This window comes from Callospermophilus lateralis, chromosome 8 (assembly GCF_048772815.1).
Source record: "Callospermophilus lateralis isolate mCalLat2 chromosome 8, mCalLat2.hap1, whole genome shotgun sequence".
Taxonomy (NCBI): Eukaryota; Metazoa; Chordata; class Mammalia; order Rodentia; family Sciuridae; genus Callospermophilus; species Callospermophilus lateralis.
The window spans coordinates 92216887-92243771 of NC_135312.1; the positions used below are offsets into that span (position 1 = coordinate 92216887).

Below are 26885 nucleotides of genomic sequence, written 5' to 3' on the forward strand. Positions count from 1 at the left end.
TCTTTTAACTTCATTTGCCTTTATTTTGCCCTCTAAAAAAACCAAATAAACAAAATACTCCTGAAGCCTCATCATGAAAGCTTCTCTGTACTTGAGTACAATGTTGCTTCCATCTATTTTGTTTTCCAGACCAAATAGTTTTTATTTATTAAAAAAAATGCTTTCAAGACTCAAATAATGTTAATCCTACTTCCTGAGTATATTCTGTTTTGTTGGTATGTTTTTAAAAATGCAGAGTACAGAATAAACTGTTGCATTAGGGGTTTCAGCATGAATATGACACAATTTGCCCTCAATTGAAACTTCCATGGCCTTTACAAGGTACTACTTTTGAACTCAGGTTCCCCCATCCCCTTGTCCTGGTTTTTCTTTCTTTCTTTTCTTTCTTTTTTTTTTTTTTTTTTTTTTTGAGAAGGATTTTCATGTCAGCTCTTGGGCCAACTAATAGCCAAACTCTTACTAGAATATAGGGTACACTGGAAGATTTTATGGCCTAGATGTATGAATATGGAGGATGTTTTACCATAAAGACCCAGATACTTATGATGGCTAAAGGTCCTGTGTGTGGAGTGTAGGCATAGGGATAAGACTATCTGAGTTTGAATTCCAGTTCTGCTACTTATCCAGCTTAGACAATTATATTCACCTTTCCCAATTCTCTGTCTAGAAAGTGATGATAAATAATAAGTACTTACTTTCTGTAGTTATTACACCTCTTGGGACTGTAGGAGGAAAGCAAGTTAATTGAACTAGTGCATCTAAAATGCTTAGAAACACTACTTGATATTTTGTAAGAACTCAAATTGTTGTTATGTGTATGTGACTAAAACTCAAATACTTGAAGAGTAAATCTGGTATATCTGGTTCCTAGGGCTTTCATAACAAAGAACTGCAAACCAGGTTGCTTAAAACAACAGAAATTTATTGTCTCACAGTTCTGAAGCTAGAAGTCTGAAAGCAGAATGTTGGTGGGGCCATCTTGTCTCCAGAAACTCTGGAGGGAGTGTATCTTTGCTTCTCAACTTCTAGCTCCTTAGAGTAGCAGGCATTCTTTGAGTCATGACAGCAAAACCCCAATCTCTGCCTCCCATCTTTACATGACCTCTGCGTCTTTGTGTTCAATTTTTTTTCCTCTTCCTACAAGGACATCAGATGAATCTCATTAGGACGTATCCTAATGAAGTATGATCTTATGTTAACCTGATTGCATCTGCAAAGACCCTATTACCAAATAAAGTCACATTCATAGCTATAAGAGGATAGAACAGCAAGATGTCTTTTGGACTGCTGCTCAACCCATATAATTTTGAGAACATGGACATTCAAAATAGAAAAACTGGATGTTTTCTCTAACGGGTTTGGAAGTTTGAGATCTAAGAAAAGGTGATATTTTGAATTTATCTGCTAAGTAGCCCTAGACATTTATTATAATGAGTAATATAACCCCAACTAAACCTCTGATAAAGGAAAGCAATATTTTAGTCCTATGAGGGCAGGGGATCGTTTGGGGCTTGAATCTAAATCCTAGAATAACTGCAATATTAAATAGTTTTCTGAGAAATTAGCTATAGACCTACTACTGGCACCAAGGAGCCTGTTCACTTTGGGAAGTACCTTTCCTACAACATGGAATAAATAAGATCTTGAAAGCTTTGGAGTATTAAGATAGTTTTAAAAAAACTTCATAAAAACAGCATTTAGGTTTAAGTTGTCTGACCAATTTCCAACACAGATAGATATCTCTTGTGTAAGGAGATTTTAAAGTCTCCTAAGGATGACAATATGTTTTTCTTCAGGTTGAAGAACTTAACTGATTTGCTGTGGGTAGCCATTAGGTATTATCTGCTCTTGAGAGTGTTATTAGTGGATATGAGTTTTTTAGTTTTTAACATGTTTAAAAATACTATGATCTGGGCATGGTGGTGCAGGCCTGTAATCCCTGTGGCTTGGGAGGCTGAATCAGGATTACTGAAAGTTCAAAGCCAACCTCAGCAATTTAGTTAGGCCCTAAGCAATTTAGCCAGACTCTGTTTCAAAATAAAATATAAAAAGGGCTGGGGATATGCCTCAGAGGTTAAGCACCTCTGGGTTTAATCCCTGATACCAAAAATAGATAGATAGATAAGTAAATAAGTAAATAAATGTATAAATACCATGAATAAAAGGCACATCACAAAATAGAGGTTTATTACAATAATCTGTGTGTCTGCATCTCAATATTTCCAGATTAACCAGTCATGATTCCCCAAATAGAGGACTATGGCTACAGATAATAAGCAATAAATAGCTAAAATATTAATAAACTCATCTCTTATATGTCTTAGAAAGTCTTATGTAAATACTGTATTAATGATAACTGTGGAAAGAGAAATATGGAAAGTGTACTTAAGGTAGAATTTTTCTAATCCTTACAGGAATTTGAATCAACGAAGATTAGATCATTCCCTAAGTGGGTTTTTATATAGTTGTTTCTTTTCCAGTTTTCCATGCCTTTCTAACACTTGATCTTTGTATGAAAACTGTTGCCATATTCAGAGACATGAGTCATGGTACTTAAAATGTTTTCACCATATTTTAGACATCACAGGATATGGTAGAAGAGTAGTCTCTTGGCATCCACAGTTTTTACATTCTAAGCTCTGACCTTTCACAGTGGTTCATTACATGTATTAATTTAACTCACACATTAGGATAGTGGACCCCTCAGCATCTGAATTTCATTATCAATTTTCTAAAAAGCATTGTGTATATATTTACCTGTACATCTGTCTCCTTCTCCTCCCACCACTGTGTGGTATGAGTATGTATTTTCTCTGGGAGGAAAAAAAGATGTCTATAAAAAGAAATTCAACTCCATTGGAAGTGAGAAAATGATAATCAGAAGAAAATGATAAACACACGACTTATAGCCAGAAAGAATGGCTTTAGAAAAGCTAAAGAATAGACAATCAGATTCTTCAGGGATTTGGGTCTGTAATATAAAAGAAGCCAGCATAAACTCCATACAGAATCTAGATAAAGTGCTTATTATAACTATTCCAATGAGTTTCCAGAATTGGGCACTTACCCTCTAGTCAAAGCACTGAAATGGCTACTGAAATAATCTTTATGATAAAAAGAAGTTCAAGAATTGCACTATTTTCTTCAGTGCACAAACCTCTGAAATTATTGCCTAGAATATTTATTCCCCCTATTCCTTATATTTTTGTTAAAAGACTTTGTCTCCCTCTCAACAAGAAGTGGGAGTGGGTGTGCGTTTCCAGATTGGCAGAATAGACCATTCCCTAACACGGGGATTGATGTAAGGTTGAGCAGGGGACTGTTAAGGGACCAGTCACAGCTGTTTCATGGCTAAGATTTCCTGCAATTGGAATTGGGGGAAGGGGGGCACTTCTTAAGTCAGTAAAGTGACAGGATGTGATATGAAGGATACTTGTAGTTAAGTCTGAAATACTTTCACTCTGCATGGTCTGAAAATAAGACCGATGTGCAGACGGAAGCTGATAAGAGAGTGGAAAGTTAGGGAGGTTTCTTTAATCTCAGATCCATTTGTGCCTGAAGCTGGTGCATATGTTGTTCTGCATTTTATGGAAGAAAAAAATCCTTATTAATATTTCCGAACTGCAAGATTTGCAAAGATCTTGGGAGCAGATACTGCCTGTAGCTTCAGGTTGAGATACCTTATATCCCTCCACCTACACACTAATAAAAATTTATACTTCTCTGTTTCATGCCAAAGCTTTGATGAATTCAATCACTGTATTTTAATACACTTTGAAACTCTTTGCTTGTAATTGCAAACAGTGAAAAGAGTTGTGTACATCAATTAATAATTCAGAAAACTGTAGATGTTTAGCTATTTGTCCTTTAATAATAAATATCAATTAAGGAACTCTGCAGTTTGAAAACATGGTAATAAAAAATGTGTTACCCAACACCAGACTAGTAATTTCTGCATAATTTATTCATGTATAGTTTCTACTTTAAGTGTTTCTACAGTTTTTTTCTGATATAAATATACTGTGTGAAAAGAGATGAATAAGAATGTCTTGCACTTTGCACTTACAGTTGTAGAATTGGACCATTGGCTTCTTATCACCTAACATTAAAGAAAAGAAGGAAAAATGTAAAATATGATATGCAAAATTTATTAAAAGCATAGGTTGATACTAGTGAGATTTTAAACATTGAAATATGATGGTAATCATTTATAAGGGGGCAGTTCCAATCAAGTGGAGCTGAGCTGTGCTTGTGTTGATTTCCTAACCTGTGCCAATTAGGACAGCTTTATCGGATTTAATCTTCACAACCACTCTGCCTGGTAGGTGTTATTGTCCTTATTCCCCACATTAGGAATTTGAGGCTTAGAGAAGCAAGAGTGACTTGCCAGAGGCAAGATAGAATGTTTCTCTTGCCCAGATTCCTTCCATGGTTCCTCTTTGGATAGAGTTCATACTTCCCAGGTTGAATGACAAGATCCTTACTATCTGTCCCTTGTTAATCTTTTCAGCCACATCTCTTTTCATTCCTCGCCTAGACTCCAAATTTACAGATCTTACTTTTACTTCCTAACATGCCACTCTTGTCTTCTGCTGTGAACAGTATTCATGTCCCTGCCATTCTGTGACTAACTCCTTTGCACTCTGTGGGTTTCAGCTCCAGTACCATACCCTTTAGGAAACTTCTCTAAGTTCACCCTTCCCATTGTATTGTTTATGCATTCAGATATTCAGCAAATACTTCTTGAGGATTCCAAATGTGTCAGGCACAATCCTAGGCACTAGAGATCCAGCAGTAAAAAGAGAGAAGAAAATCTCTGCTTTTATATAGTTTATACACTATTGTTACTCTTTATATTCAGATATTATTTTATTAAAGCACTGATTGTGTCTAAATTGTTCTGTTACATTCCTGGGACCTAATATAAAATGGGATATTGTAAGAATGTCATAGGTACCTAATATTTATAAAGTCAAGGTACAAATGAATGACATTGTTAATTTATAATGATCATATAGATGTCTAAGAACATTCTGCTTGGCCTCTGTTACTTTTTCATACTGACACATGTTATAATTTATTGCCTTAGGACTGTATTAATTCAGTGAACCTCCAGTCAAAAGCACCACTGGATGCTCCATAGAGCTCCAAGATTTATCTTCTTGAACATTGTTGAGATGGTTTTTCTTGAAACACCTTGCGCTAGAATCTAAGACCCCTTGTAATCTAATGCCACCTTTCTGTTCTAATTTATGTCCTGCTGTTTCACATAGACCTTATAATCAATCATTTTTTTTTAATTTTGCAATCCAGTTATGTTGGTTCATTTTCACTTTTCTACCTAGAGGTTGCTTCCTTTCACTCTCAGTTTATTATAAGTTTATCAGCACAGCAAGTCAGTTACCTTTCATTAAGTGACCTTAATGATGATAGCCAACCTTCATTTCCTTAATTTCTGATTTTGTGTAGGATTTTCTCTATATGAGCAGTATTCCAAAACGAATTCTAAGCAGCACAATCTATTCCCACCACACCCCTCACATACACATGTACATTTGCATGGATACAGAAAGAAATTTTGCATGAAACTAAAGTACCAAAAGAAAAAAAAAAAAAAAGGAAGTAGATCTTCCTATAGTAGTGACCCCTAACACTTCTCATGTACCTCCGGGCCTGCAGAAGACATTTGCAGCCATTGTGGAACTGTAGCCACACTGGCCTTTGTTTGGTCTTGCTATTAATAAGCAAGGGGTAGGTTACAAACAATCAAGATGACTGCACAGAGAGGAAAATTGCTTACTCAGAAACTGAGGAAAAGCATCACACTTGCCATGGCTACTCCAGCAAACAATTAAGCTCCAGGTTTTTGTTTGTTTGTTTATTTGTTTCTGTCTTTTTGTACCCAGGATTAAACCCAGAGGCGTTCCACCACTGAGCCACATCCCCATACTCTTTTATTTTGAGACAGGGTCTCATTAAGTTGCTTAAGGCCCCAGCCTCCTGAGCTGCTGAGATTGCTGCCCTGCACCACCATGCCCAGAAAAGCCCCATGTTTTTCACTTCTGTCACTTGCTAAGAATCATTTGGGGGGCCCTGAGGAGTAGAGTCTGATTTTCTCTCTTCCTCTAGTTGAGATACTTTAAGTGCTAAGAAGCCTCTAGACTAAACACCTCTTACACTTCCGTAGTCATCTACATTTCACATGTCTGTGGATGGGCCTCAGGGAAAAAAATGTGAGGTCAATGTCAGTGTCTCCTTAATGAAAGATCAGATTAACAGCATTGGTTGAAAGCACCATTTGGTCACTATCCATGTGTTTAAGATGGTATATACTAAGCATGCTCTGTATTTCTGAAGGGAATTTGTTGCATTTGTATCCCATTGTTATAAAATTACACATATTAAAATTATTTTATATTCATATAGATTTGTCTTTTTATGAATTTGCAAACATAATGACTTTTTAAATATTTATAACACCAACCATATAGGAGATAAATAACAACTACCTACCCTTAAAGCTGAATAAAATATTCTAATTCATAGTTATTACTTAAGATTATAGAAATATTTTTTACTCTGTCATGAAATACATAAAATATCATGACTTAAAATAAATCAAGTATTTTTTTAAAAATATATTTCATATACATGACTAGTAACAAAGAGATACTGTTTTAAAAGATAGTCTTACATGTATTAAGAACATTCAAAAATTTTATTTATCATATATTAAATAGTGAATATGCAAGATGCAAAAATTTCTGCAAATTCAGTGAAGTGAATCTATGAGGAAAGGTGACTTAAATTATAGGGTGTTATGAAACAAACTTTTTCCTTATAAAGAGCAATTTAATCAGTTATCAAACATGCATTATGAACATGTTTTTTAATATTTATTTTGTTAAGGGATGGGGTAAGAGTTGATTGACAATTTTGATTTGCCTTTTCAGCAATTCAAATGTATAACAAACATTCATCATTTTTAATTTATAAAACTTAAACTAAATTTGAAATTATGATTGCTAATGAATCACAAGTTATGATGAGTTATCAGCAGCTATTTTATATTTTCTAAACACCTACATTAATTTGCCATGATTACTGAGTGTAATGCTCTGTATGACATGTTAGACAAACATGGTTTTTGAATAATTTAATTAGATATTTGCTGTATGTAAAGAAACAAGTTGCATAAAACCTGATGTATGCTTAAATTTGAGACAAGCGAATAACTAAATGTAAAAAATGTATAAATTTATAGATACAAGTATTAATATCAAGTTAGGAAACTGTGACCCAGCTTTGTTTCATAGACATAAACAAAAATGATTCATATCACTATAACATATACTAAGACCCCAAAATAATGTGCCTTCTTCAATTGAGTGAATATTAGTCCAGACATGGATATTTGCGATACTCTAATACAGGTTCCCAAATTTTATTTTTAAAAAATTACTAAAATTAACTATATTTATAATTTAACAATTATTTTAAAAGTGTGTGTGTGTGTATGATGCCTCTATTAAGAAATTGGATGGATGACAAACACTCAAAGAAATGACTTGCCCACCAAAGACTAACAAAAGACCCAAGGCTTGAATCTATAATTTCTAACTGTGAACCAGTGCCCAGAAGTTTCATGTTTCAATGATTTATTCTTTTTATTTTCAGATATTTTATTAGGATTTAGAAAAGGAAATAAAAGATTAAAGAAAATTAGAATTAAGAAACAAGTTATTATTTTTGTCAGATTCAGTTTTTAAGGTAATACTTTTCTCTAACTACTTTTCAGATTAATATGTTCTAACACGTCCAAGTTGTTCATGTTTTTTATTGCCTATTTAATTTATTTATTATTATTTTTAAATTGATTCCTAATAATTATACATATTTATGGGATATAATGTCATATACTTTAAATAACTTGTCAATTCAGAATTAAGAATTCAATTTCTAAATGCTACATATGACAAGGAAGCCTATACATTTTTACTGAAGAAGTGGTAGCTATAATCACTTTAATCTTGCATCTTATTAGGACTTACAAGTTTTAGCATAGCACTTACTAGCTTTGCTTATATACAAGTAGGCATAAAGAACTGACTGCTTGAAAGTCACCTTTAGCTAAAGTCACCTTTGACTAATATTCCCACTGTCTATAATTTCCAAATTAATAATGTATATGTGATCTTTAGATTTAATATCATTAACTTACTTGCCTTGAGTTTTTAAAATACTAAAAACAATGTAGTTATTTAAATTGTCAAAATTGAGGAGTGTCATGAAAAGAAAAAGAGATTATTTTTATCTTAGAAGATTTTTCTTAATGGAGTTTTCCAGAAATTTAAGAAATGTATTTTATTTATTCATTCATTTATTTATTTTTTGGTGAAATGTCTTACATTTCTTCTACTTACTATGTTACTTCCAGCTTTTAGAACATTTCTACCATTACACAGTCATGAACCAGAGTGGTCTTGTTAATGAGGTTTGCTAGAAAAGAAAATGAGACTAACTGGAATCTCATCATGGGCCACCCACTAAAAGATGGGTAATATCACTAAAGCCATTTGGAAATATTTACTCCTAGAAAATGGAAATTATAGAGCATAAGACCTAGTCCATTTGATTTTAGCCTTAACAGTTTTTAATACATATAATAGCATATGTTAGGATAAAAAGTAAAGCAAACAATCCAAAACAGAACAAATTTTATGTGTTCTCCTTATGGCTACATTGAGTATGGATTTATAGCTCCTGTATCTAAAGCTTGCAGAATATTTAAAATCTTTCTTAGGCAGATAATCCGTGAGATGACTGCTACATCTAACATTTCATATTGTACCACTGCGGGGCATGCACTAAAACTTTTTCTCCCTTATTTTATTTTTTTACAAAAAATTCTATAACATAAGTTTTGTTATGAGGCCCCTTATAGACAAAGCAGTTGAGGGCCTCCTACGAAGAATAAATATATTGTCCCAGTTACACAAGTGCTAATTTACACAGCAAGATGGTCCAAGCCTAAAAAATGTACTAAAAAAGAATAAAGCGTGAATATGCAAAGGAGAGGGTTGGGGAAAGCAAATTGGAAGAGCCCAAGCATTCCTTAGATAGTGACAGCTGCTTCAGCAAGAATGAATAGGAAATTAATTAAGAGAGAAACTACAGCTTATTGTTTAAGGCAAAACAAGAGGAATATACATGCAAAACAAAAAAAACTGATTTATGCAAATGTTGCAAAAATTTCTGAGCTAAGAGGGAGATGGATGATAGCAAAACTTTGTTATAACATTTCCTATGAGTCAAGTGTATTTTAAGTACTTAACTGATATTAATTGGTTTAGCTTTAATTCTTGGAGAAAGGTGCTGTTTTCCTATTTATGTTAACAAAAGAGAAAACAAATTCAGAGAAGTTGGCTAACTTCTCCATGGTCACTGGGCTGGTTGGGTGCTGGAGCTTAGTTTGGAGGACCAGACTATCCAGCATCTGAGTCCCTGTTCTTAACTATTACATCCATACTGACTCTCCCCCAGATGACATAACACACCTGGGACAAAGCAAAAAGCTAGAACTGAGAGAATACGATTGCCAAACAAACAAGACCTTAGAAATATAGCCTTGAAAGGCCCAAATTCAGAACACTAAAATGTAGATACACACCTCATATCTCATAGCAGGAATGAGATCTTCTTTAGGGTCCTGGTGGGTGTTTTTAGGGATCTGAAACTTAAGTAGCTTCTACATACTAGCAAATTGATGTATGTTTGGTTAAAATTGTATCAACTCATAATGTTCATCAAAGGCTCTTCATTAAAGATGACAATCACAAGTTTAGTGATCAGCATAATATAAATAAATCTACTTATGAAATAACCAGTAGTTTTTAGGAATGGTCGAATTTAGATAAATGGAGAATGATGAACAAATTTAATTATAAATAATGTATTAGCATTGTCCATATTTATTTATTATTATTTACCACAACCAAAATGTGACTTATATAATTCCACAATGGCATTTGAACCTGTAATAATTATGCATCTTTATTATAATGTGTTTTTGCTTAAATGGAAAAATAGTGATAACAGTTGAAACAAATGCATTATTGTTCAATAAATCAAGTTCCTCTGGTGAATAAAATCTAATTTATCCAGTCTATGAAGGAAAAGTTAACTACAAAAACAATCTCAAGAGCAAGAATACTTAACTCTAAGAAAAAAATAACATAAACATAAGTTTCAATAATTTGCTTTCCATTGATTAGACTACACTGTGGTAGTAACCATGGTATTGTAAATTCTTGCTCCTTTTATGAAATAATTAAAAAAATACAGACTATCCTAATTTCTTTCTTTATAATTATGGTTACAAACTGATATTTAAGGTAATAATGAAGTATTTAGTACCAGATTGTTGTAAATTGTTATTATCTATTGTAATCTATAGTATATTCCAGTCATTTTTTGATTACCCTGTATTATTTCTTATTAACGCTGGCTAATAGATAATTTATTTATTTTTGTTAAACAGATTTGTAAATACACAAATGATGAGATTTAAAATTATTACTGATCTGAACTGATGCTAATATTATATATTTGATTTTATAGCCTTATTCTTAAAATTATTTTTAGTACATTTTAATTTAATTTGAATACTTTTCAATATTTTCCTACATCATCAAACCCAAGTGACCTATTTAAGAATTTATCTAGTACATGTTTTAACAACTGAAAAATGACATTTATTATGGGAAAATAGTAATCATTTTGAAGTACACTTCTTTAGTGAATTAAAACCTTATTCTTTTGTTCTGTTTTAGTATACAGTTGATGGAGACTTCTGGTTATAACAAACTATAATATGATTCCTGTGTAACCTTTATCTCAGTAATTACTTGACTTTAGAAGTCACACATTCTGTTAATGAACTGCACATACTGGTTCCGTGGTTTGTACTTGAATTTATCATACCCTGAAGGCTGCTTGAGGGGGATTGCCAGCAGGAGGAAATGGAAGGGTACTTTAGTACCCTCTGTGGTTAACCTCCAACACAATATCTGCACACAGAATCTCTCCCTGAAAAATTGCAGATTTGAGTAAAGAAAAAGTTATAGTAGGATAGAGTATTCAAAAATCAAACCAATAGATTCAATAGGCTGATCCCCTTATGCTGAGAAATAGACATAATGTTAGTTCCTCGACATTAAGGATTTTATTATCCAGGGAATATGTGACTATTAGGGAAAAAATATGGGGTTAAAGTCAATGAAGCTAAATGTGGGGTGAAACTCAATAGTAAAAATTCCTTAGCAACTCAGGAATGTCTTTTCTAAAGGAAAATCTGTGATCTCTTAGTTTAGTATGAACTGGAATAACTTGTACAGGAAGTTATTCTACTTCATGCAAGACTTCCAAGATGATAAAACCAGTATTTTGGAGGAACTAAAAGGTCTTTACAGAAAAATAAATAATGAGTCAAAAATTAAAAGCAGTTGAATTCTAAGTCATGGTTCTGATACCATCTTGCCAAGCAATTTTTAAATGCTGGTCCATTAAAAATCTATTTTTATGTATAATTTATTTTTTGTTGTTTGATACTTTGGGGGCTTTCTTTTTTTCAATTTCTTTTTTCTTTTTAACAATTTTCTGGAATTATATGACATCATAAAATTTTTGCTTATTGTCAAAAACAAGTTAAATTAATGCTGTTCTCTGGTAGATTTTCTTTCATATAGGCAAGTAAACAGGACCAAATATGTAAGTCTGTACACTGAGTACACGTTATTGTGAATGCTTTCATATGAAAGCATATATTTCACATTTTAGTTTTTATTCCCTTCTATTCAGGATAACAGTGTTATCGGAGACCTTTTCAAGTTATCAAGTATGTAGCAATTTTACTGGGACCTCATTGTAGGGTCCTTAACCCTCTGTATTTTGGCTTATATTTTCTATTCGAATAATTTAATTGCCAATAGGAACACAGAAGCAGTAGAATTCTTTGAAAAATATTGTTATACTATAGATATTCTCATTTGTATATTTATTAAGTTAGTATACCTAGGACACATATAATATAATTCACATTCTGGTATTGATCATTTCTTCTCAATGACCATACATAATTCTCTGGTCAGGATATGCAAGGCAAACATTTTGTCCTAGGTATGGTTAGCATTCCAACTTCTCATTCCTCCTTTGCCTGAGATCCTCTTCTTAAGGGTCTCTTTGTCTTCAACAAGCTAGTCATTATTTTCTCTACTTCATAGTGGCTGGTTTTAGAGACTCTTAGACTTGTCCTGTGATTCATTGTATATCACAAGAGCTTACTTAGCTGACTTCCAGATCCCCCTTGTTACTCCCTCGCTGTTTCCTGTTTTTCTTTAGCACTATTTTGCTGTAGTCTGTAAAAGTTCTGAAATTCTGATTAATGCCTCCCTGATAAGTACACTAATCTCTAAATCCTCATTTGTGGTGAGTAGCTATATTACAAACACATACACAGACATGTTTATGTCTGTGTTTCTGTTTATATGTGAACCCCCTTGAGCGAATGATTTCAAAGCTTTAAAACTAGCTTTCTACCAATGATATGGGGGGCAGGAGACTTTTGCCTTCTGTAAGAAATAAAAACCCATATTTTCTGATTGTTATTTTTATGTTTCATGCTTCAAAATTCAAAAGATAAATTCACTTAAGTCAAAAGTTGTTCACCTCATTCCAGTGTGAAATTGTTTCCAGTAAAGTTTTATTTAAACTGATCCAGGAATTATGGAATAAGGAAAGCCATATAAAAGACAATTATGCCAAAGTAATGATTGCTTAAGTCATAGTTAGCAGTTGAGTATTTAGGCAGTATGTGTGTATTTCCTGATTGGAAGAGAGAGTGTAAAAGCATTGCAGGGTGCTGGCTACCCATGCCCCATTCAGTATATATAGTATGTTAGATTAGCCATACTCAGAACCACTGAGTCACCCAGGGGATGCACCAAGATATTACTGACCACTTTGCCACCTCCTCTTCAAATAGATTCATCTCTTCAGTGTGTTTGTTAGTTCTTACTTCTCCTATCAAAGGCAAAGGGAAAAGTTCTCTCAGGGAAAATAACCATTGTCTTGTGGTATCCTAGGTTGATAATGTACATAATTAGCAATGGCTAAAAAAAAAAAAAAACTTTTTATTTCAATGTCTTTACCATGTTAATTTTTTAAATGTCATGACTCTTTACTTTTCTGCAAAAAATATGCACAATATCTGTTGAACCTTGCCCGCTAGCAGTGTTTCATTGGGAATGAGAAGCAAATAATGGGAATCATTGGAATGTAGTAAACCAGAATATGTTGATGAAGTGTGAGCTTGCTTTGAAGGCATAACAGAACTTATAATAACTTGTTTGACCTAGAGATGCTGTCAAAACTAAATGAAATAGAAGATTGTAGAACTTAGCTTTGTGGGCAACTGGGAGCAGACAGCTTGCCTCATCAGTAGGTACTGGGAATGCTGTAGTTCTTTGGATATCATTGTGTTCAGTACCCCTACAGGATGGAGGGTGGGGCCATGGTAAATAGAAAACAAAGTCAGGCAGCCTTTCCTCTGGATCTCACTTTCCATCCTCTTGAGTACCAATGTATAGTGGTCATTTTCTTTCTAAAGTTTGATATCCAAAGAATGACCTAAATTTCAGAACGTTGTAATAAGTCTCTTATAATTAAAATACACAAGGTCCAAGCAATAACTACAACAAAATGCTGCCAAAAAAACAAAATTTGTAATCCTTTTTTATGTTAAATTCTCCCCCCATAGACTCTATCAAATAATCACTTCATTATGATCATTTCGCATAATAGTAAAAATCCTGATCTCACACTAACCTGGAATGAGCATGGAAAGAGTTTGCCTGTCTGATGTATATCTCTTCCACATCTAACCTATAAGCAGAACCACGCAAAAAGGCAGAATGAGACCTATGTCTGCTTTGACAGATGCTCAAAAGTCCAGGTGTGTTTAGTCGTTCGAACTAATCATCTAAGAGCTTGGTAATAAATATGAATTCTTAGAGATACTGATTCAGAGCCCAGGAATTTTTAGTTTCAAAACTTGCCCAAGGGTATTCTGATGTAGAACCAAGTGAGGAAACTACCATAAAATGCATGGGCGTCCTGCACTAGTTCCCAGTCTTACTGTACATTGTTGATTCCTGCAATTGAAAGACTTAAAATAGCCCCTATCTCAGATTCTAAGTTGAAGGCCTCTGGCTTCCACTAAAGCAAATTCCACAAACTTGTCCTCATCTCTAGCAATCTCAAGAACCCCTCAAAATCTCTAACTTCCTACTAAATGAGTTTTCAAAGTAAGCATGACATTGGGCTCAGTGGAGGACTCCTCAGACATTGTAGTCCTGGGGTAAAGTGAACAACACTGCAAGTTACCCACCCTAGTGGAGGCTGTTCTCCAACGGGAAGAGACAGGAGAGAAACAGACATGAAAATAAGTCATCTAGGTAATTTCTGATAATGGTAAGTCATGTGAAAAAGGTGTAAGACAAAACAATGTGATTTATCTTAAAAATGATCATAAGTTGATCTTGAAAATCCTTATTTTTCAGGCAAGTTTTGAGTTTTTGTTTCCTTGAGTTGGGCTTCAATTTTTAAAAATAATTATATGTGCAAATTATTTTCCTTTGCTGAACATTATTAAAAGTGGTTCTTACTATAAAAGCATGATTTTAGAACTCTGTGGCTGTTCTGTGGTTAAGTCTGTGATAATATGACAATTATACAAGTAACTGGATTGTAAGCTATTTGTTTTCCATGCCTGGTTTGCATTAATTGCTCTTTGCTGTTTTATGTCATCAAGCCAAGATCCAATAATTGCAGTCATCTTGTAAATCATTGAGATCTCTTATCACAAAGTTATTATAAGACAGAAAAAGAGCTCAATTTTCTGATTTGACAAAACTATATTAATGATAACGTACTTCTGTATTCCAACTGAAAATAATATTATAATATTTTCATGGTCTAGAACCTATTTGTTTATTTTTTCTGGCTACCTAATTATGCTATGTTGTCAATTGCTAAAATCTTTTAATTCCTAAACTGCATTCTATAACCTGAATGGATGTCCTGGTATTTATGTCACTGATTGGAGAAATGAAAAGTAATTATCATGGGATTTTCAGCTATGGACAGCAATTGAAATGAAAGAGCCTTTAACTCCAGGGACTCAGGAGGCTAAGACTGGAGTGATCACAAGTTCAAGTTCAGTCTCAGCAACTTAGTGAGGCCCTAAGCAACTCAGTGAGACCCTGTATCAAAAAAATTAAAAGGACTGTGGATGTTACTCAGTGGTAAATGACCACGGGCTAAATCCCTGATTCAAAATAAAAAGAGAGAGACAGACACACACACACTCACCCACACACACAACACATACCAAGGGGGTTGTATAGAAAGGGAAGATGCTTTAAAATGTCTTGAGAATGCCTTCCATCTCACATTCCCTCCAACCACAAGCAGTAGAATACCATTCTTTCTGAGGTCTGAACATTTTAAATGTGTCTCTTTGGAAATGCGACTTGATGTAAACTTTATCCATTTCTTATCAAATTCCAGGAACCCTTCTAAGTTGGTTACTATATTAGCTCATTAAATCCTCACAGATAGCCTAGTAAGGTAAGACCCCAATATCACCCCATTTTATAAAATAAATATGTTGCAGCTTAGAGAAAAGATCACTTAGTAAGTGGTACAGCAGGAATTGTAAGCTGAATGATCTGGTTTCAGAGTCCAAGTCTAAATACTACATCATACTGCCTCAAAGATTTTGATAGAACCATTTTCACTTGTGAATATTTTAATAGTAGCGTAAAATGTGATTATTCAGGCAAAAGCCGTCATAAATATTACAAATAATGTTTGAAGCCTGTGTCTCACCTTGTCACCTGGCTTCATAGTTTCTTTGAGCCTTGCCTCTTAATTGGCCCTCATCCCTATTATAGGGATTCACTGTAGGAAGAGGGTCAGTTGCAAGACAGGCCAGAGCAGTCTGAGAAAGTGACTACTTCATGCTTTTCTTCCTGGAAGGTCCTTCCTTCACACTCTTAGCTTACTGGAGGACATGGGGGAAAAAAAAAAAAGATTTCCAGCCAAACATCTTCTTTCTTTTGTAATTTTTGAAACATACACAACTGGTATCAAAATTCCCACAGCTTGAGAGAAATCGGTGCTTTTGTTAAGTAAACTGTACCAATTTATCCTTTTAAAGAATAAACCAGATGAGCTATTTTATTATTTGTTAGCTAATAAGATTTAGTTTTATCTCTTTAAAAATCATACAACAAGGTAACCTAATGCAGTTTTAAAAATAGACATTTATTGTTATTACTTTAAGTTTTAATTTTTTTTTTTTCTTTTTGTTTTTGTAACTCCAAATGTAGTGATGAAAGTCTCCTCCAGAGGGGGTACTGGCATTTATGCCCGGCACATTTTGAACCATAATGTTCTTTATACTGTCAGGATATGACAAGAAAAGGCTTGATGTATTGTATCTAAGATATCGTATTCCTCACTATCCTTCAGGATAAGGATCCATTTGCAAAATGCTCAACTCTAAGAAGAAAACAAATGTATAGATTTATAAATATAATCTTCTAACCTGTGATATTATTTTTTTAGTTGTAGTTGGACACAATATCTTTATTTTATTTATTTTTAATATGGTGCTGAGGATCTGAACCCAGTGCCTCGCATGTGCTAGGCGAGTGTTCTACCACTGAGCCCCAGCCCCAGCCCCAGCCCTGTGATATTATTTTTAAAAGGGGAGAAGATGTTTCTGATATTTCTACAGTGTACCTCATGCTCAAGGAAGGGAAGAAGCAATGTGATTGTTATCCACAAAAGGGGTTCATTAGTAGTTACAGCTTATGTTTTAGTGGACTAAGATTTTGAAGAAACACACTCAAAAACAGAGCCCACCTGTACCTATTGCAGACTTAGAGAGTTGTGGTCCTTATTAGCTGTTCCTAAGTGGTAAAAACAGGAATTTGCACATTTTATTTCATTTATTGTTTTATGGTTGTTTCAACCATGGACTCTTTGGATTCATTCTTATTACTGTCAACTTCTATCAGGCAAAAAAATGAAGTTAAAATATTTTAGTGACTTTCTTGTGATCACAGTATCTGAGATATCATCCTTTGGCTTCCTGATTTCTTATTTGCTAATACGTTCATTTCATGAGCCTCTTGGTGTTGCATAAACCACCACATCATGTTCATCATTCGTACATAAAATATTATGTGTATAACAAATATATATAAATACACATATTGAAGATATTACACTGTGATGGTTGAAAAGAAAAGCTTTGAATGAAATAAATCTAAATTTAGGCACTGGATCATACATTATTTTTTAATTTTTTATTTGTTTTAATTAGCTATACATGACAGTAGAATGCACTTATATACTTTGATATATCATACATAGATGAGATATAATTTCTCATTTTTCTGAGTATACATATTGTAGAATCACATTGGTCATACAGACACATACGTACATAAATTAATAATGTCTGTTTGATTCTACTATCTTTCTTATCCCCACATCCCCTGCCTTCCCCTCCTTTCATTTGGATCATTCATTTTTAATGGTCATATTGCCAAGCTACATAATCTTTCTAAGGTACACTGTTTTCTCAGTTGTAATATTATTATAATATTGATTTTTGAAGGCTCTGAAAGTAGCAAATGAAATAATAAGTCCTGAGTAAATGATTTTAAAAAGGAGAGACTAAATGTTCTTTCAAGAATTTGTGTTTAAAAGAGGTAAGAAATTATGGGGCTGGGGATGTGGCTCAAGCAGTAGCACGCTCCCCTGGCATGCGTGTGGCCTGGGTTCAATCCTCAGCACCACATACAAACAAAGATGTTGTGTCCGCCAAAAACTAAAAGAAAAATAAATAAATATTAAAAAAAAGAGGTAAGAAATTAAAGAAGTATCAATTCCCACTAATTTTTGTACTGTTTTTAATATTTTCTAATACACAATTTGCCTTTATATAAACATCTGTTAGTAGGATATATTTTATAAAAATACTATTTTATAACTTGAGTTTAATGCTTTTTCTTAGTTATGCATAAAATAATGTATGTTGTAATTGATTACATTTTATATTCAAAAAAATATTGATTTTATGATACATTTCAAGATCTTCTTTCTTTAAGAGGCAGTGTGTACTGGCTATGCAGTCAGACCTCATTTTCAGATTATGCCAAATTCTCAAACATCTTTCTCCATCTCTTAATTGCATATGAAAACATATCCCATGACATTGTTGAATTGAACTAGAAAATGTTAATGAAGTTCTTGACAGTGTTTCTATAAAATTGTTAAATGCATAACAGTAATAGTTATTATTATTATTATTATTATACATATTTTTTCCAGTTAATTTATAAAATAGTAGACTTCGATGGTAGAGCCAGGATTGCTACTAACTAACTTGTGAATCTTGAACAATGTACTTAGCTTTTCTGTCTCATTCTCCTGTTTTGCAAAATAATGTTTTGGCTTAAAAATTAACTGTAAGTTAATTATGGATCTACAATTTTATGATCAAATTCTGATTCGTAACCCAATATGACCATACAATAAATATTACTTCTATCTTTCAGTTTGTGGGGACATCCATGGACAATTCTTTGATTTGATGAAGCTCTTTGAAGTGGGAGGATCTCCTGCCAACACTCGCTACCTCTTCTTGGGGGACTATGTTGACAGAGGGTACTTCAGTATTGAAGTAAGTCCATGGCATTTCTTTTTTATTTTTATTATTAATATTTTAAATTTATATGACAGCGGAATGCATTACAATTCTTATTCCACATATAGAGCACAAATTTTTTATATCTCTAGTTGTATAAAAAGTATATTCACACCAATTCGTGACATCATACATGAACTTTGGATAATAAAGTCCATCACATTCCACCATCATTTCTAACTCCATGCCCCCTCCCTTCTCCTCCCACCTCTCTACCCTATCTAGAGTTCGTCTCTTCATCTTCTGCTCCCCCTTCCTACCCCACTATGAATCAAGCCTCCTTATATCAGAGAAAACATTCGGAATTTCATTTTGGGATTTGGCTAACTTCACTTAGCATTATCTTCTCTAACTCCATTCATTTACCTGCAAATACCATGATTTTATTCTCTTTTACTGCTGAGCAATATTCCACTGTGTATATATGCCACAAGGGCTAGGGATATAGCTCAGTTGGTATGCACAAGGCCCTGAATTCAATCCCCAGCACCACAAAAAAATAAAGAAATGTCATTTTTTTTTTTTAGCCATTCAGTTATGGTCCAATAATATCTTTATGAAATAAGAGCAATAATTGTAGTTGCCTTATAGAAATTTCTAGTCTATAACAAAGGAATTTTAGTACACTTAGTGGATAGAACATTACAAATCCTACTTTTAGTTAACGCCCCCATGTGCTTTTTTTTTTTAATGTGGTGCTGAGGATTGAACCCAGGGCCTTGCACATGCAAGGTGAGCACTCTACCGCTGAGCCATAACCCCAGCCCCCCAGCATGTGCTTTTTAATGTGAAAAAAACTGATTAGGAGTAAGGTTTTGCCTTTTGTACATTTTTACACTTGCAAATTTGAGAAAAAAAATTACCTTAATTTACAGTAGATAATTCTATTTCCCATTAAAAGAACTAATCAAAGTTGGTAAACAAGAGATGTGTTAGCATGTTTATGGCTTATAACTGAGAGACAGTGTTACCTTTGTAAATTGTAACAAAGTGCATATGGGTTTGTGCTTGGAATGTGTATTTGTGTGCGTATGTGAGAATGCTCTATTTTGTCTTTCTTGGCACCTGTCATCTGACTACAGTAATTTATCAAACTGATTAAATAAAACAAAACAGATAACTTTTGAGTAGAAGTTCTTCTTCAGCGTCCCATCTGCATCTGCTTTACATGAATAGAAATGACATTAAAAATAAAGGCAAAGAGTACCTCGTTTCTTTAATGTTTGTTCTTCCTAGTACCCTAAGATGGTGTCTCATACACAGTAAAAGCTCAACAGATGTTATTGAAAGAAATGGTTTGATATATAAATATAGCTTTAAAGATCAGAGTATACTAAATGACATTATGTGTCCTTAAAAAACATTAAAAAAGAAAACATCTATTCCAAGAAATACATCAACTGTGTGGAGGCCTCACAAACATCATATATTCACAATCATATAAAAATGATTCTGTTTTTAAAATTTTATTATCATATTGATTTACTGAACAAGTATTTAATGTTGAAAAACATCCACCCTCAAACAGCTTCTACTTTAAAATCATAGCAATTGTTTCTTGATTATTTGATTAACCTAAAGTCATTAATTCTCTTTATGTCCATCACCATTAGGTGTAGAAATATATATGTATAGACACACATATATGTACATATGTAAAAAAATACATACATGGTATTGGAACTAGGAAGAATATAGAGAAATGTAACATATATCCTTGATCTCTACAAGCATAAATCTATACAGGAATATGTAAGTACAAAAATCTATATAGAATCCAAAGCCTAGAATAGGTCATCATTCATGGTTCAGTTCTTTGAATGGGTTATTAAAAATTTTATGATAAAGGAGGAACAGAAAATAAGTGTTGTTAGGATATAGAAAAATGAGAGAATAGTGGGATGCAGCTCACTAGGAACTGAATCAGAGAACAAGTAAGATTTAGCTGGCAGGGAGATTGAGGTGAGCAAAGTACAGAGAAGACCTAGGTTAACCTCATAAGTCTTGGTCATGTTCTTGGGCTACTTGATCAACATAACCAGCAGGGAAGGGCAACTGAGTACAAATTTTGTAAAACTTTTATCTCACATTAGGGTAAATATCTTCAAGGAAAGACAACAACAAAAACAAAACAAAGCCCCCACCCACATAATGGTAATTTGAACAATATAGAAGTCTACTTCTCTAGGAGAAGCCCATATGGACACACCAGGACTTGTGTGATCCCCCATAGTTCCCTGGACCCAGCCTCTTTCTGCCTTGTTTCCCTGATGTTCATGGCCTCATTTCAAAGTAAACTTCTATGACCGAAGACATCTATAGTAGCTTCAATTCTTCTGACTCCGCAGTACTTTCAGCAAGAATAAAAAGAAAATACGAGAAGGGTTTGCAGTCTTGTTTAAGGATGTTTCCCTAAAGTGACACATATACCTCAACTTGTTTCTGATGGATGGGAATTTGCTGATATGACCACTGGTGATTCCAAAGTGATTCCAGGTTTGAGGGGAAACAGTGAGACACAGAAAAGAGCAAGGAGAGGTTAAGATTTCTGCCATTCCCCTTCAAATAGGGCTTCATAGAATAGTAAGTAAATAGTAAAATAATAAAAAGATTAGTACTTCTTAAAGTAATCTTACTAATTTAATATTTATATTGCTTCTAAGAAAGATTCCAAAGATAAATGAAATAGGTGGTCTGCATATTTCAAAGCTCACCTTCTAAGTGAGGAAATCCTGACACTCTTCTCTTAAGAATGACTATTTTTATCAGTCAAATGATAGAATATTATGCTGGAACTTTTTTTTTCTTTACTACAGATTAAACCTAGGGGTGCTCTAGCACTGAACTATAGCCCCAGCCTGTTTTATTTTTTGTTTTGAGACAGGGTCTTGCTAAGTCCAACAGGCTGGCCTGGAACATTGAATTCTCCTGCCTTAGCCTCCCAAGTGGCTGTATCTACAGGTGTGTGTCATGGTGCCTGGCTAAAAAAAAATTTATTATCATAATATTTGTGGATTTTAACACCTTAGTTTGTATCTTTTTAAATATAAAAATTACAATAATGATTTTTACTAAATTGGTAATAAAGAAAAAGCACTAAATCTTGTGTTGCTTGAATAACAGCACAACTGGACTTTCTTATCTCATCAACTGTCTTTGGATTTTAATATTTCATAACTTTCATGGATCTCTATTTACCTTTGACTTTTTTTTAATTGAAAAATGTAGGGTTCTGAATCTCTGGCCTCAAACCACTTGTCCTAAGCTTTTCTTAATTAAAGCTTTTTTTAGCTCTGTTTTGTGTTTGTTTTTTAATTTGAAAAGCAATAATGATTAACTTGTTTCCTCAGTAGATTAGTCTACAGTTAATATATATATTTGAATCACAAAAGTATTTGCAATATTTTGTATAGTGTGTTTCTTTTAATATTCAAACAAAAGATCAAGAGAGCAAACAAAAGTTAGTGACATATCAAATGGGGACATTTAAAAGTTCTGAGGTGCACATACTAGAGCCTCCATCATCAAACACTTTTTTAATTAAACTTCAAGGGTCTGAGAGTACAGCCCAAGGAACTTGCTACATACACACACAAAATGACAAAATGTTTCAAAGTAAAATGATCCTTGTTGATTAGATGTGACTTTTGAGGGCACTTAAGAATGGTGCAATGATATCAACATCATATTAAAATAGAACAGACATTTATATAAAGTATACTTACCAAAAATACTTCAGGGATATTTATTGTGGATTAAGGAAGCTGACACTGTTCACAGGCCATAAATGCTGCTGTTTTCATGGTGTAAATTATCTCATTTATTCCTCAAGTTTTGAAAGTTACATGTAAATGCCTTTTGAAAATTACATGTAAATGCCTAAACTCCTTTCAGAAGTGTCTCAACTGAGGTTTAGAAAGAGCCACACACAAGGTAAATGCCAATGCTAGGATTCGAAACTTGTCCTCTTTCTACTATCCTACACCCTGGTCATAACATATTCACCAGATGTACCACAGTGTAACACAAAAAAATGCACACATCAGTAATGCAGAAAGGGATACACATTGTTGCACTTACCCATGAATATACTAACATTCACACATAAATAATCTGAAGGGCAAAGCATTAAATAGAAAATATTCTCTATGAGAATGGTATTATTGGTTTAAGAAAAATCCTAAAATAAGAGCTTAGTTTTACAGTGTGTGTTATCCTAACAGGTTTCAAAAGGTTTTTAATTCGTCTCAATAATTTAGGGCTACACTGCAGACATTGTTTGGTTACCCTTTGAGTAAAAAGGACCACTTAATGTAATTTTTACCAAATCAGCTTTGAAGGGTAGGTTCGAATTTCTAGTATTTTTTTGTTTGGTATATTTACAGACTGGAGATAATATACTCTGGGGAGCACATATAGCTCATTTTATGCGCTCTCCCCCTGCCTCCCCAATTTTCTTCTTTACCAAGATTAGAAATCATTTCCCACAAAGTTAGCCCCCAAACAAGCAAGCTTTTGAGTAGTGATGAAAGAGGTAATTTTGTTTTGAGTAATAATTTGCCTTACATCAAGTATTCCTCTTTTTGATGATTGCATTACACCACCTAATCTCTTTGATCAAGCATATGTGTATATATAGGTCCACCGGCTGAGTGTGTTTCTCTGAGAACACAGGGAAAAATTCAGAATTGCAAACAGAGGCACACACAGCTGTTTCCTTCCCTGTCGTTCATTAGACTCTCTTTCTAGCCCTTATGCGATACAGTGCCTTGGGCTTTAGAGCAAGCTGGCCCTGCCTGTTCCACTTACATTCAGATCCTAACCCAGGTCTCAAACATATTTAAGGGTGAAAAGTTATCCTGTTTATTAGCTGTGAACTCATAGACTAGAGTGAACCTCAGCGAGCCAGGCAATGCTCCGTGTTTCTGCCTGAGAATAACGAGCAAGTAGCACAACAGAGGATGTTAGGTGACAGAGTGTTGCCACAGACATGAGGAAGAAATGTTCTGGCTGTCTCATCTTATAAGGCATTGCTGTTCCCCTGGTACTTCTCTGTATGCATGTCAGACCAGGCAACGGATGTCTTAGAGAAGCTCACTTAACATTTCATGAGTTTGGATCTTGTCCCAAACAATGCACATCTTTGGATTCATCATTGTCCAGTGATAGAGGTGGAGCACTTTTGATTGGAACATTTCACAGCTCAGATAATAAATGAGTTGAGGGAGCTGATTAATATATAGCTAAAGCTGTGTGTGTTTTCATTTTTATCTTCTTGTTTCCTCCTTCACATTTTCCTTTTCTGTCCTATGCATTTTTTTAAGGATAGTGTTAAAAAGCATAAATTACAAAGCAAACCATTGCAATGTTATTTGTCAAAGCAACAACTTAATGAAGAAAATGATATCCTTAGTATTGCTTTGTTGGAGAAAATACAGAATTAGGAGAAAGCGATGTCTGTGACAGAAAAATAATCCAAAGATAAAGGATGCTTCATCTTTCATTTTGAGTGACTCAGTCTACTTTAAATTGTAAATATTTGTTTAATTAAGGATAAGAATGAAAAGACTCAGTTCAGTTGATATAACTGGTACAACTCATTTACATCTGTGTAGAAAAGCTAGCTAACATTGTGCTATTTCTACCTGAGCAATTAATTCAGTGAAAATTGTGTTCAGTTTACCATCTGATACCACATGGACAAAAATAACCATTATTTAACTAATTTTTATTTATCTTCATTGATTATGATAATATTTTTTTACAAGAGACTGTATTTCTTTTTTTTTTTTTTCAAAAACTAATGTGCAGAATATTGGAACTTTAAATGGCAAAATAGTTGCTAGCCAGACAATGTTGTGCTTGGCAGCTCTGTCCACCAGATGTGGAGGGCGAGGGCTGGCAGGGCTCCACTCCCCAGTCCACCCTTACCCTTTCATTTGCCATGCTCCTTCTTCCATATTGCTGCATTTGTGGTTTAAGTCAGTGTTTGGGAAGACACTTTATTCTTGCCACAGAGAAAGAGGAAATGAAATGTGAAAAGAGAACTTTCATTTTTGGAGTATTTAAAGCCAACCATTTGGAAATTGAGTTATTATCTTTTTTTTTTTCTTGACTTCTTACTTTCTCTTTTCTTTCTTCTTTCCTCCCTCCCTTTATTCTTCTTCCTTCCTTCCTTTTTATTTGCAGAAATAGAGTCAGAATTTCTTAATTTCCTACCATAGGTACTGTGCATTCATTAAATAATAAGGGAAATTAAATGTGTATTGCATCACTGGAAAGCCGTAAACAGACATGATTAAGAATATTTAGCAGAGCAATTTTGTATCTCTCTTTGCTCAATTAGGAAAGTGCTTCAGTAAGAAGTAATTACGACTAGAGGTGATAAAGTTATAAAGCCACATGCTAATGTCAAAACAAGATCTTTAACAGATGGCCCAAAAGAAAATATGGGTTCTAAAATGTGATTTCTCTAGAGTATTAGAGTTTAAAGAAAATGTAGTTAAGATTTAAAATGAAGAGATTAAAGCTTTGCTTTAAGATAACTTGTTACAGGCAAAACTAATCTAAAGGTCAAATTACATGTTCAGAAGATACTGACTGGAAAGAGGCACACAGGAACCTTCTGGGTATGGGAATATACCTGGATCTAGGTAGCAGTTCCATGGAAGTATACGTATGTAAAAATTCATTGACTTATGACTTGGGAGGCATGTACCCAAAAGATAGCTACAGTGCAGTCTAAGCATGTAAATAAATTGCATTCAAAATAGCAATTTCAGCAAGTGAATATATATATTTACATATACATTATACACATATATAATATGTATTTATATATAATACATATTTATATATACATAATGTATATATAAATATATATTATTTTTTTTTATTATTTTCATTTTCTTTTCCCGGGGATTGAACCCAGAGGCACTTTACCACTGAGCCACATCTTCATTCCTTTTCTTTTTTTATTTTGACACAGGATGCAGCTAAATTTCTTAGGCTCTGCTGAGTTTCTGAGGCTGGCTCAAACTTGCCATCCTCCTGCCTCAGCCTCCAGAGCCATTGGCCTGTACCACCAGGCCCGGCCTACATGTAAATATATTTTAAAGGACTTTCCATACTCATTTCTATTCCAAATTACACATTTTAAGTTAATGACCTATTTGGAAAAAAATATGTGTGTGTGTGTGTGTGTGTGTGTGTGTGTGTGTATAATTTCAATTAAAATACAGTCTTCTACATTTTTAAATTGGGAGCTATCCTTTCATTGATGTTGATGATAGTTTATAAATATCTTCCCTGGAATGTGAGAAAAGCTTTTTAAAAATATTTTTATATTTAGTTGTAGATGGACATAATACCTTTAATTCATTCATTTATTTTTTTTATATGTGGTGCTGAAGATTGAACCCAGTGCCTCACACATGCTAGACAAGTACTCCACCACTGAGCCATAATCCCAGCCCCTGAGAAAAGTTTGAGTAATACACACATCACTCTTTAAAACATGTCAGTGGAGTTATCAAGCCTGATACACAAGAGCCTCCTTAAGCCACCATGCCATCCACTGAGATGACAGGGAACTGCACATACAATGTTCGTGAGGCTTCAAGCAACACTCATACAGCCCATGTGGTCACCTCTTCAGAAGGACTCATATCGTAGTTCTCATGCACTTAGCTAATAACTAAAATTGGGAAGTGGTAATGAGAAAATTAATCAAAGAAATGATGTATGTATAATTTAATATCAATCTTTTATTTTTTTCTTCAATCACATTTTTATTATTTTAAGACAAATCTTGTCTGAACATTACAGTAATACTCATGTGCTTTGATAATTAGTATTTTCTCCAAATGTTGGGCTGTCTATTCAAATATAACTCATCTCCACTCATTTCTTAAATTATCATAGAAACTGATGGAAGAAATTATTCCTCACAGGTAGCACAGCAAATAAATTGGCAATAGTTTTCTCCATAGATATTATTGGGCATATCTATATTATGTTGGGAAGCTGATTGTTATTTGTGTAT

At 33.8% G+C, this 26885-nt stretch overlaps 1 protein-coding gene across 2 annotated transcripts in view; it reads left to right on the plus strand.

Moving 5' to 3' along the window:
* Positions 1-26885, plus strand: part of Ppp3ca (protein phosphatase 3 catalytic subunit alpha) — a 308796-nt gene that overhangs the window by 210605 nt on the left and 71306 nt on the right. For both annotated transcript variants that reach the window (XM_076865379.2, XM_076865380.2), the window contains exon 3: positions 18693-18817. In XM_076865379.2, coding sequence (XP_076721494.1) covers positions 18693-18817 — 125 coding nt within the window. The remainder of the gene's footprint in view (positions 1-18692; positions 18818-26885) is intronic.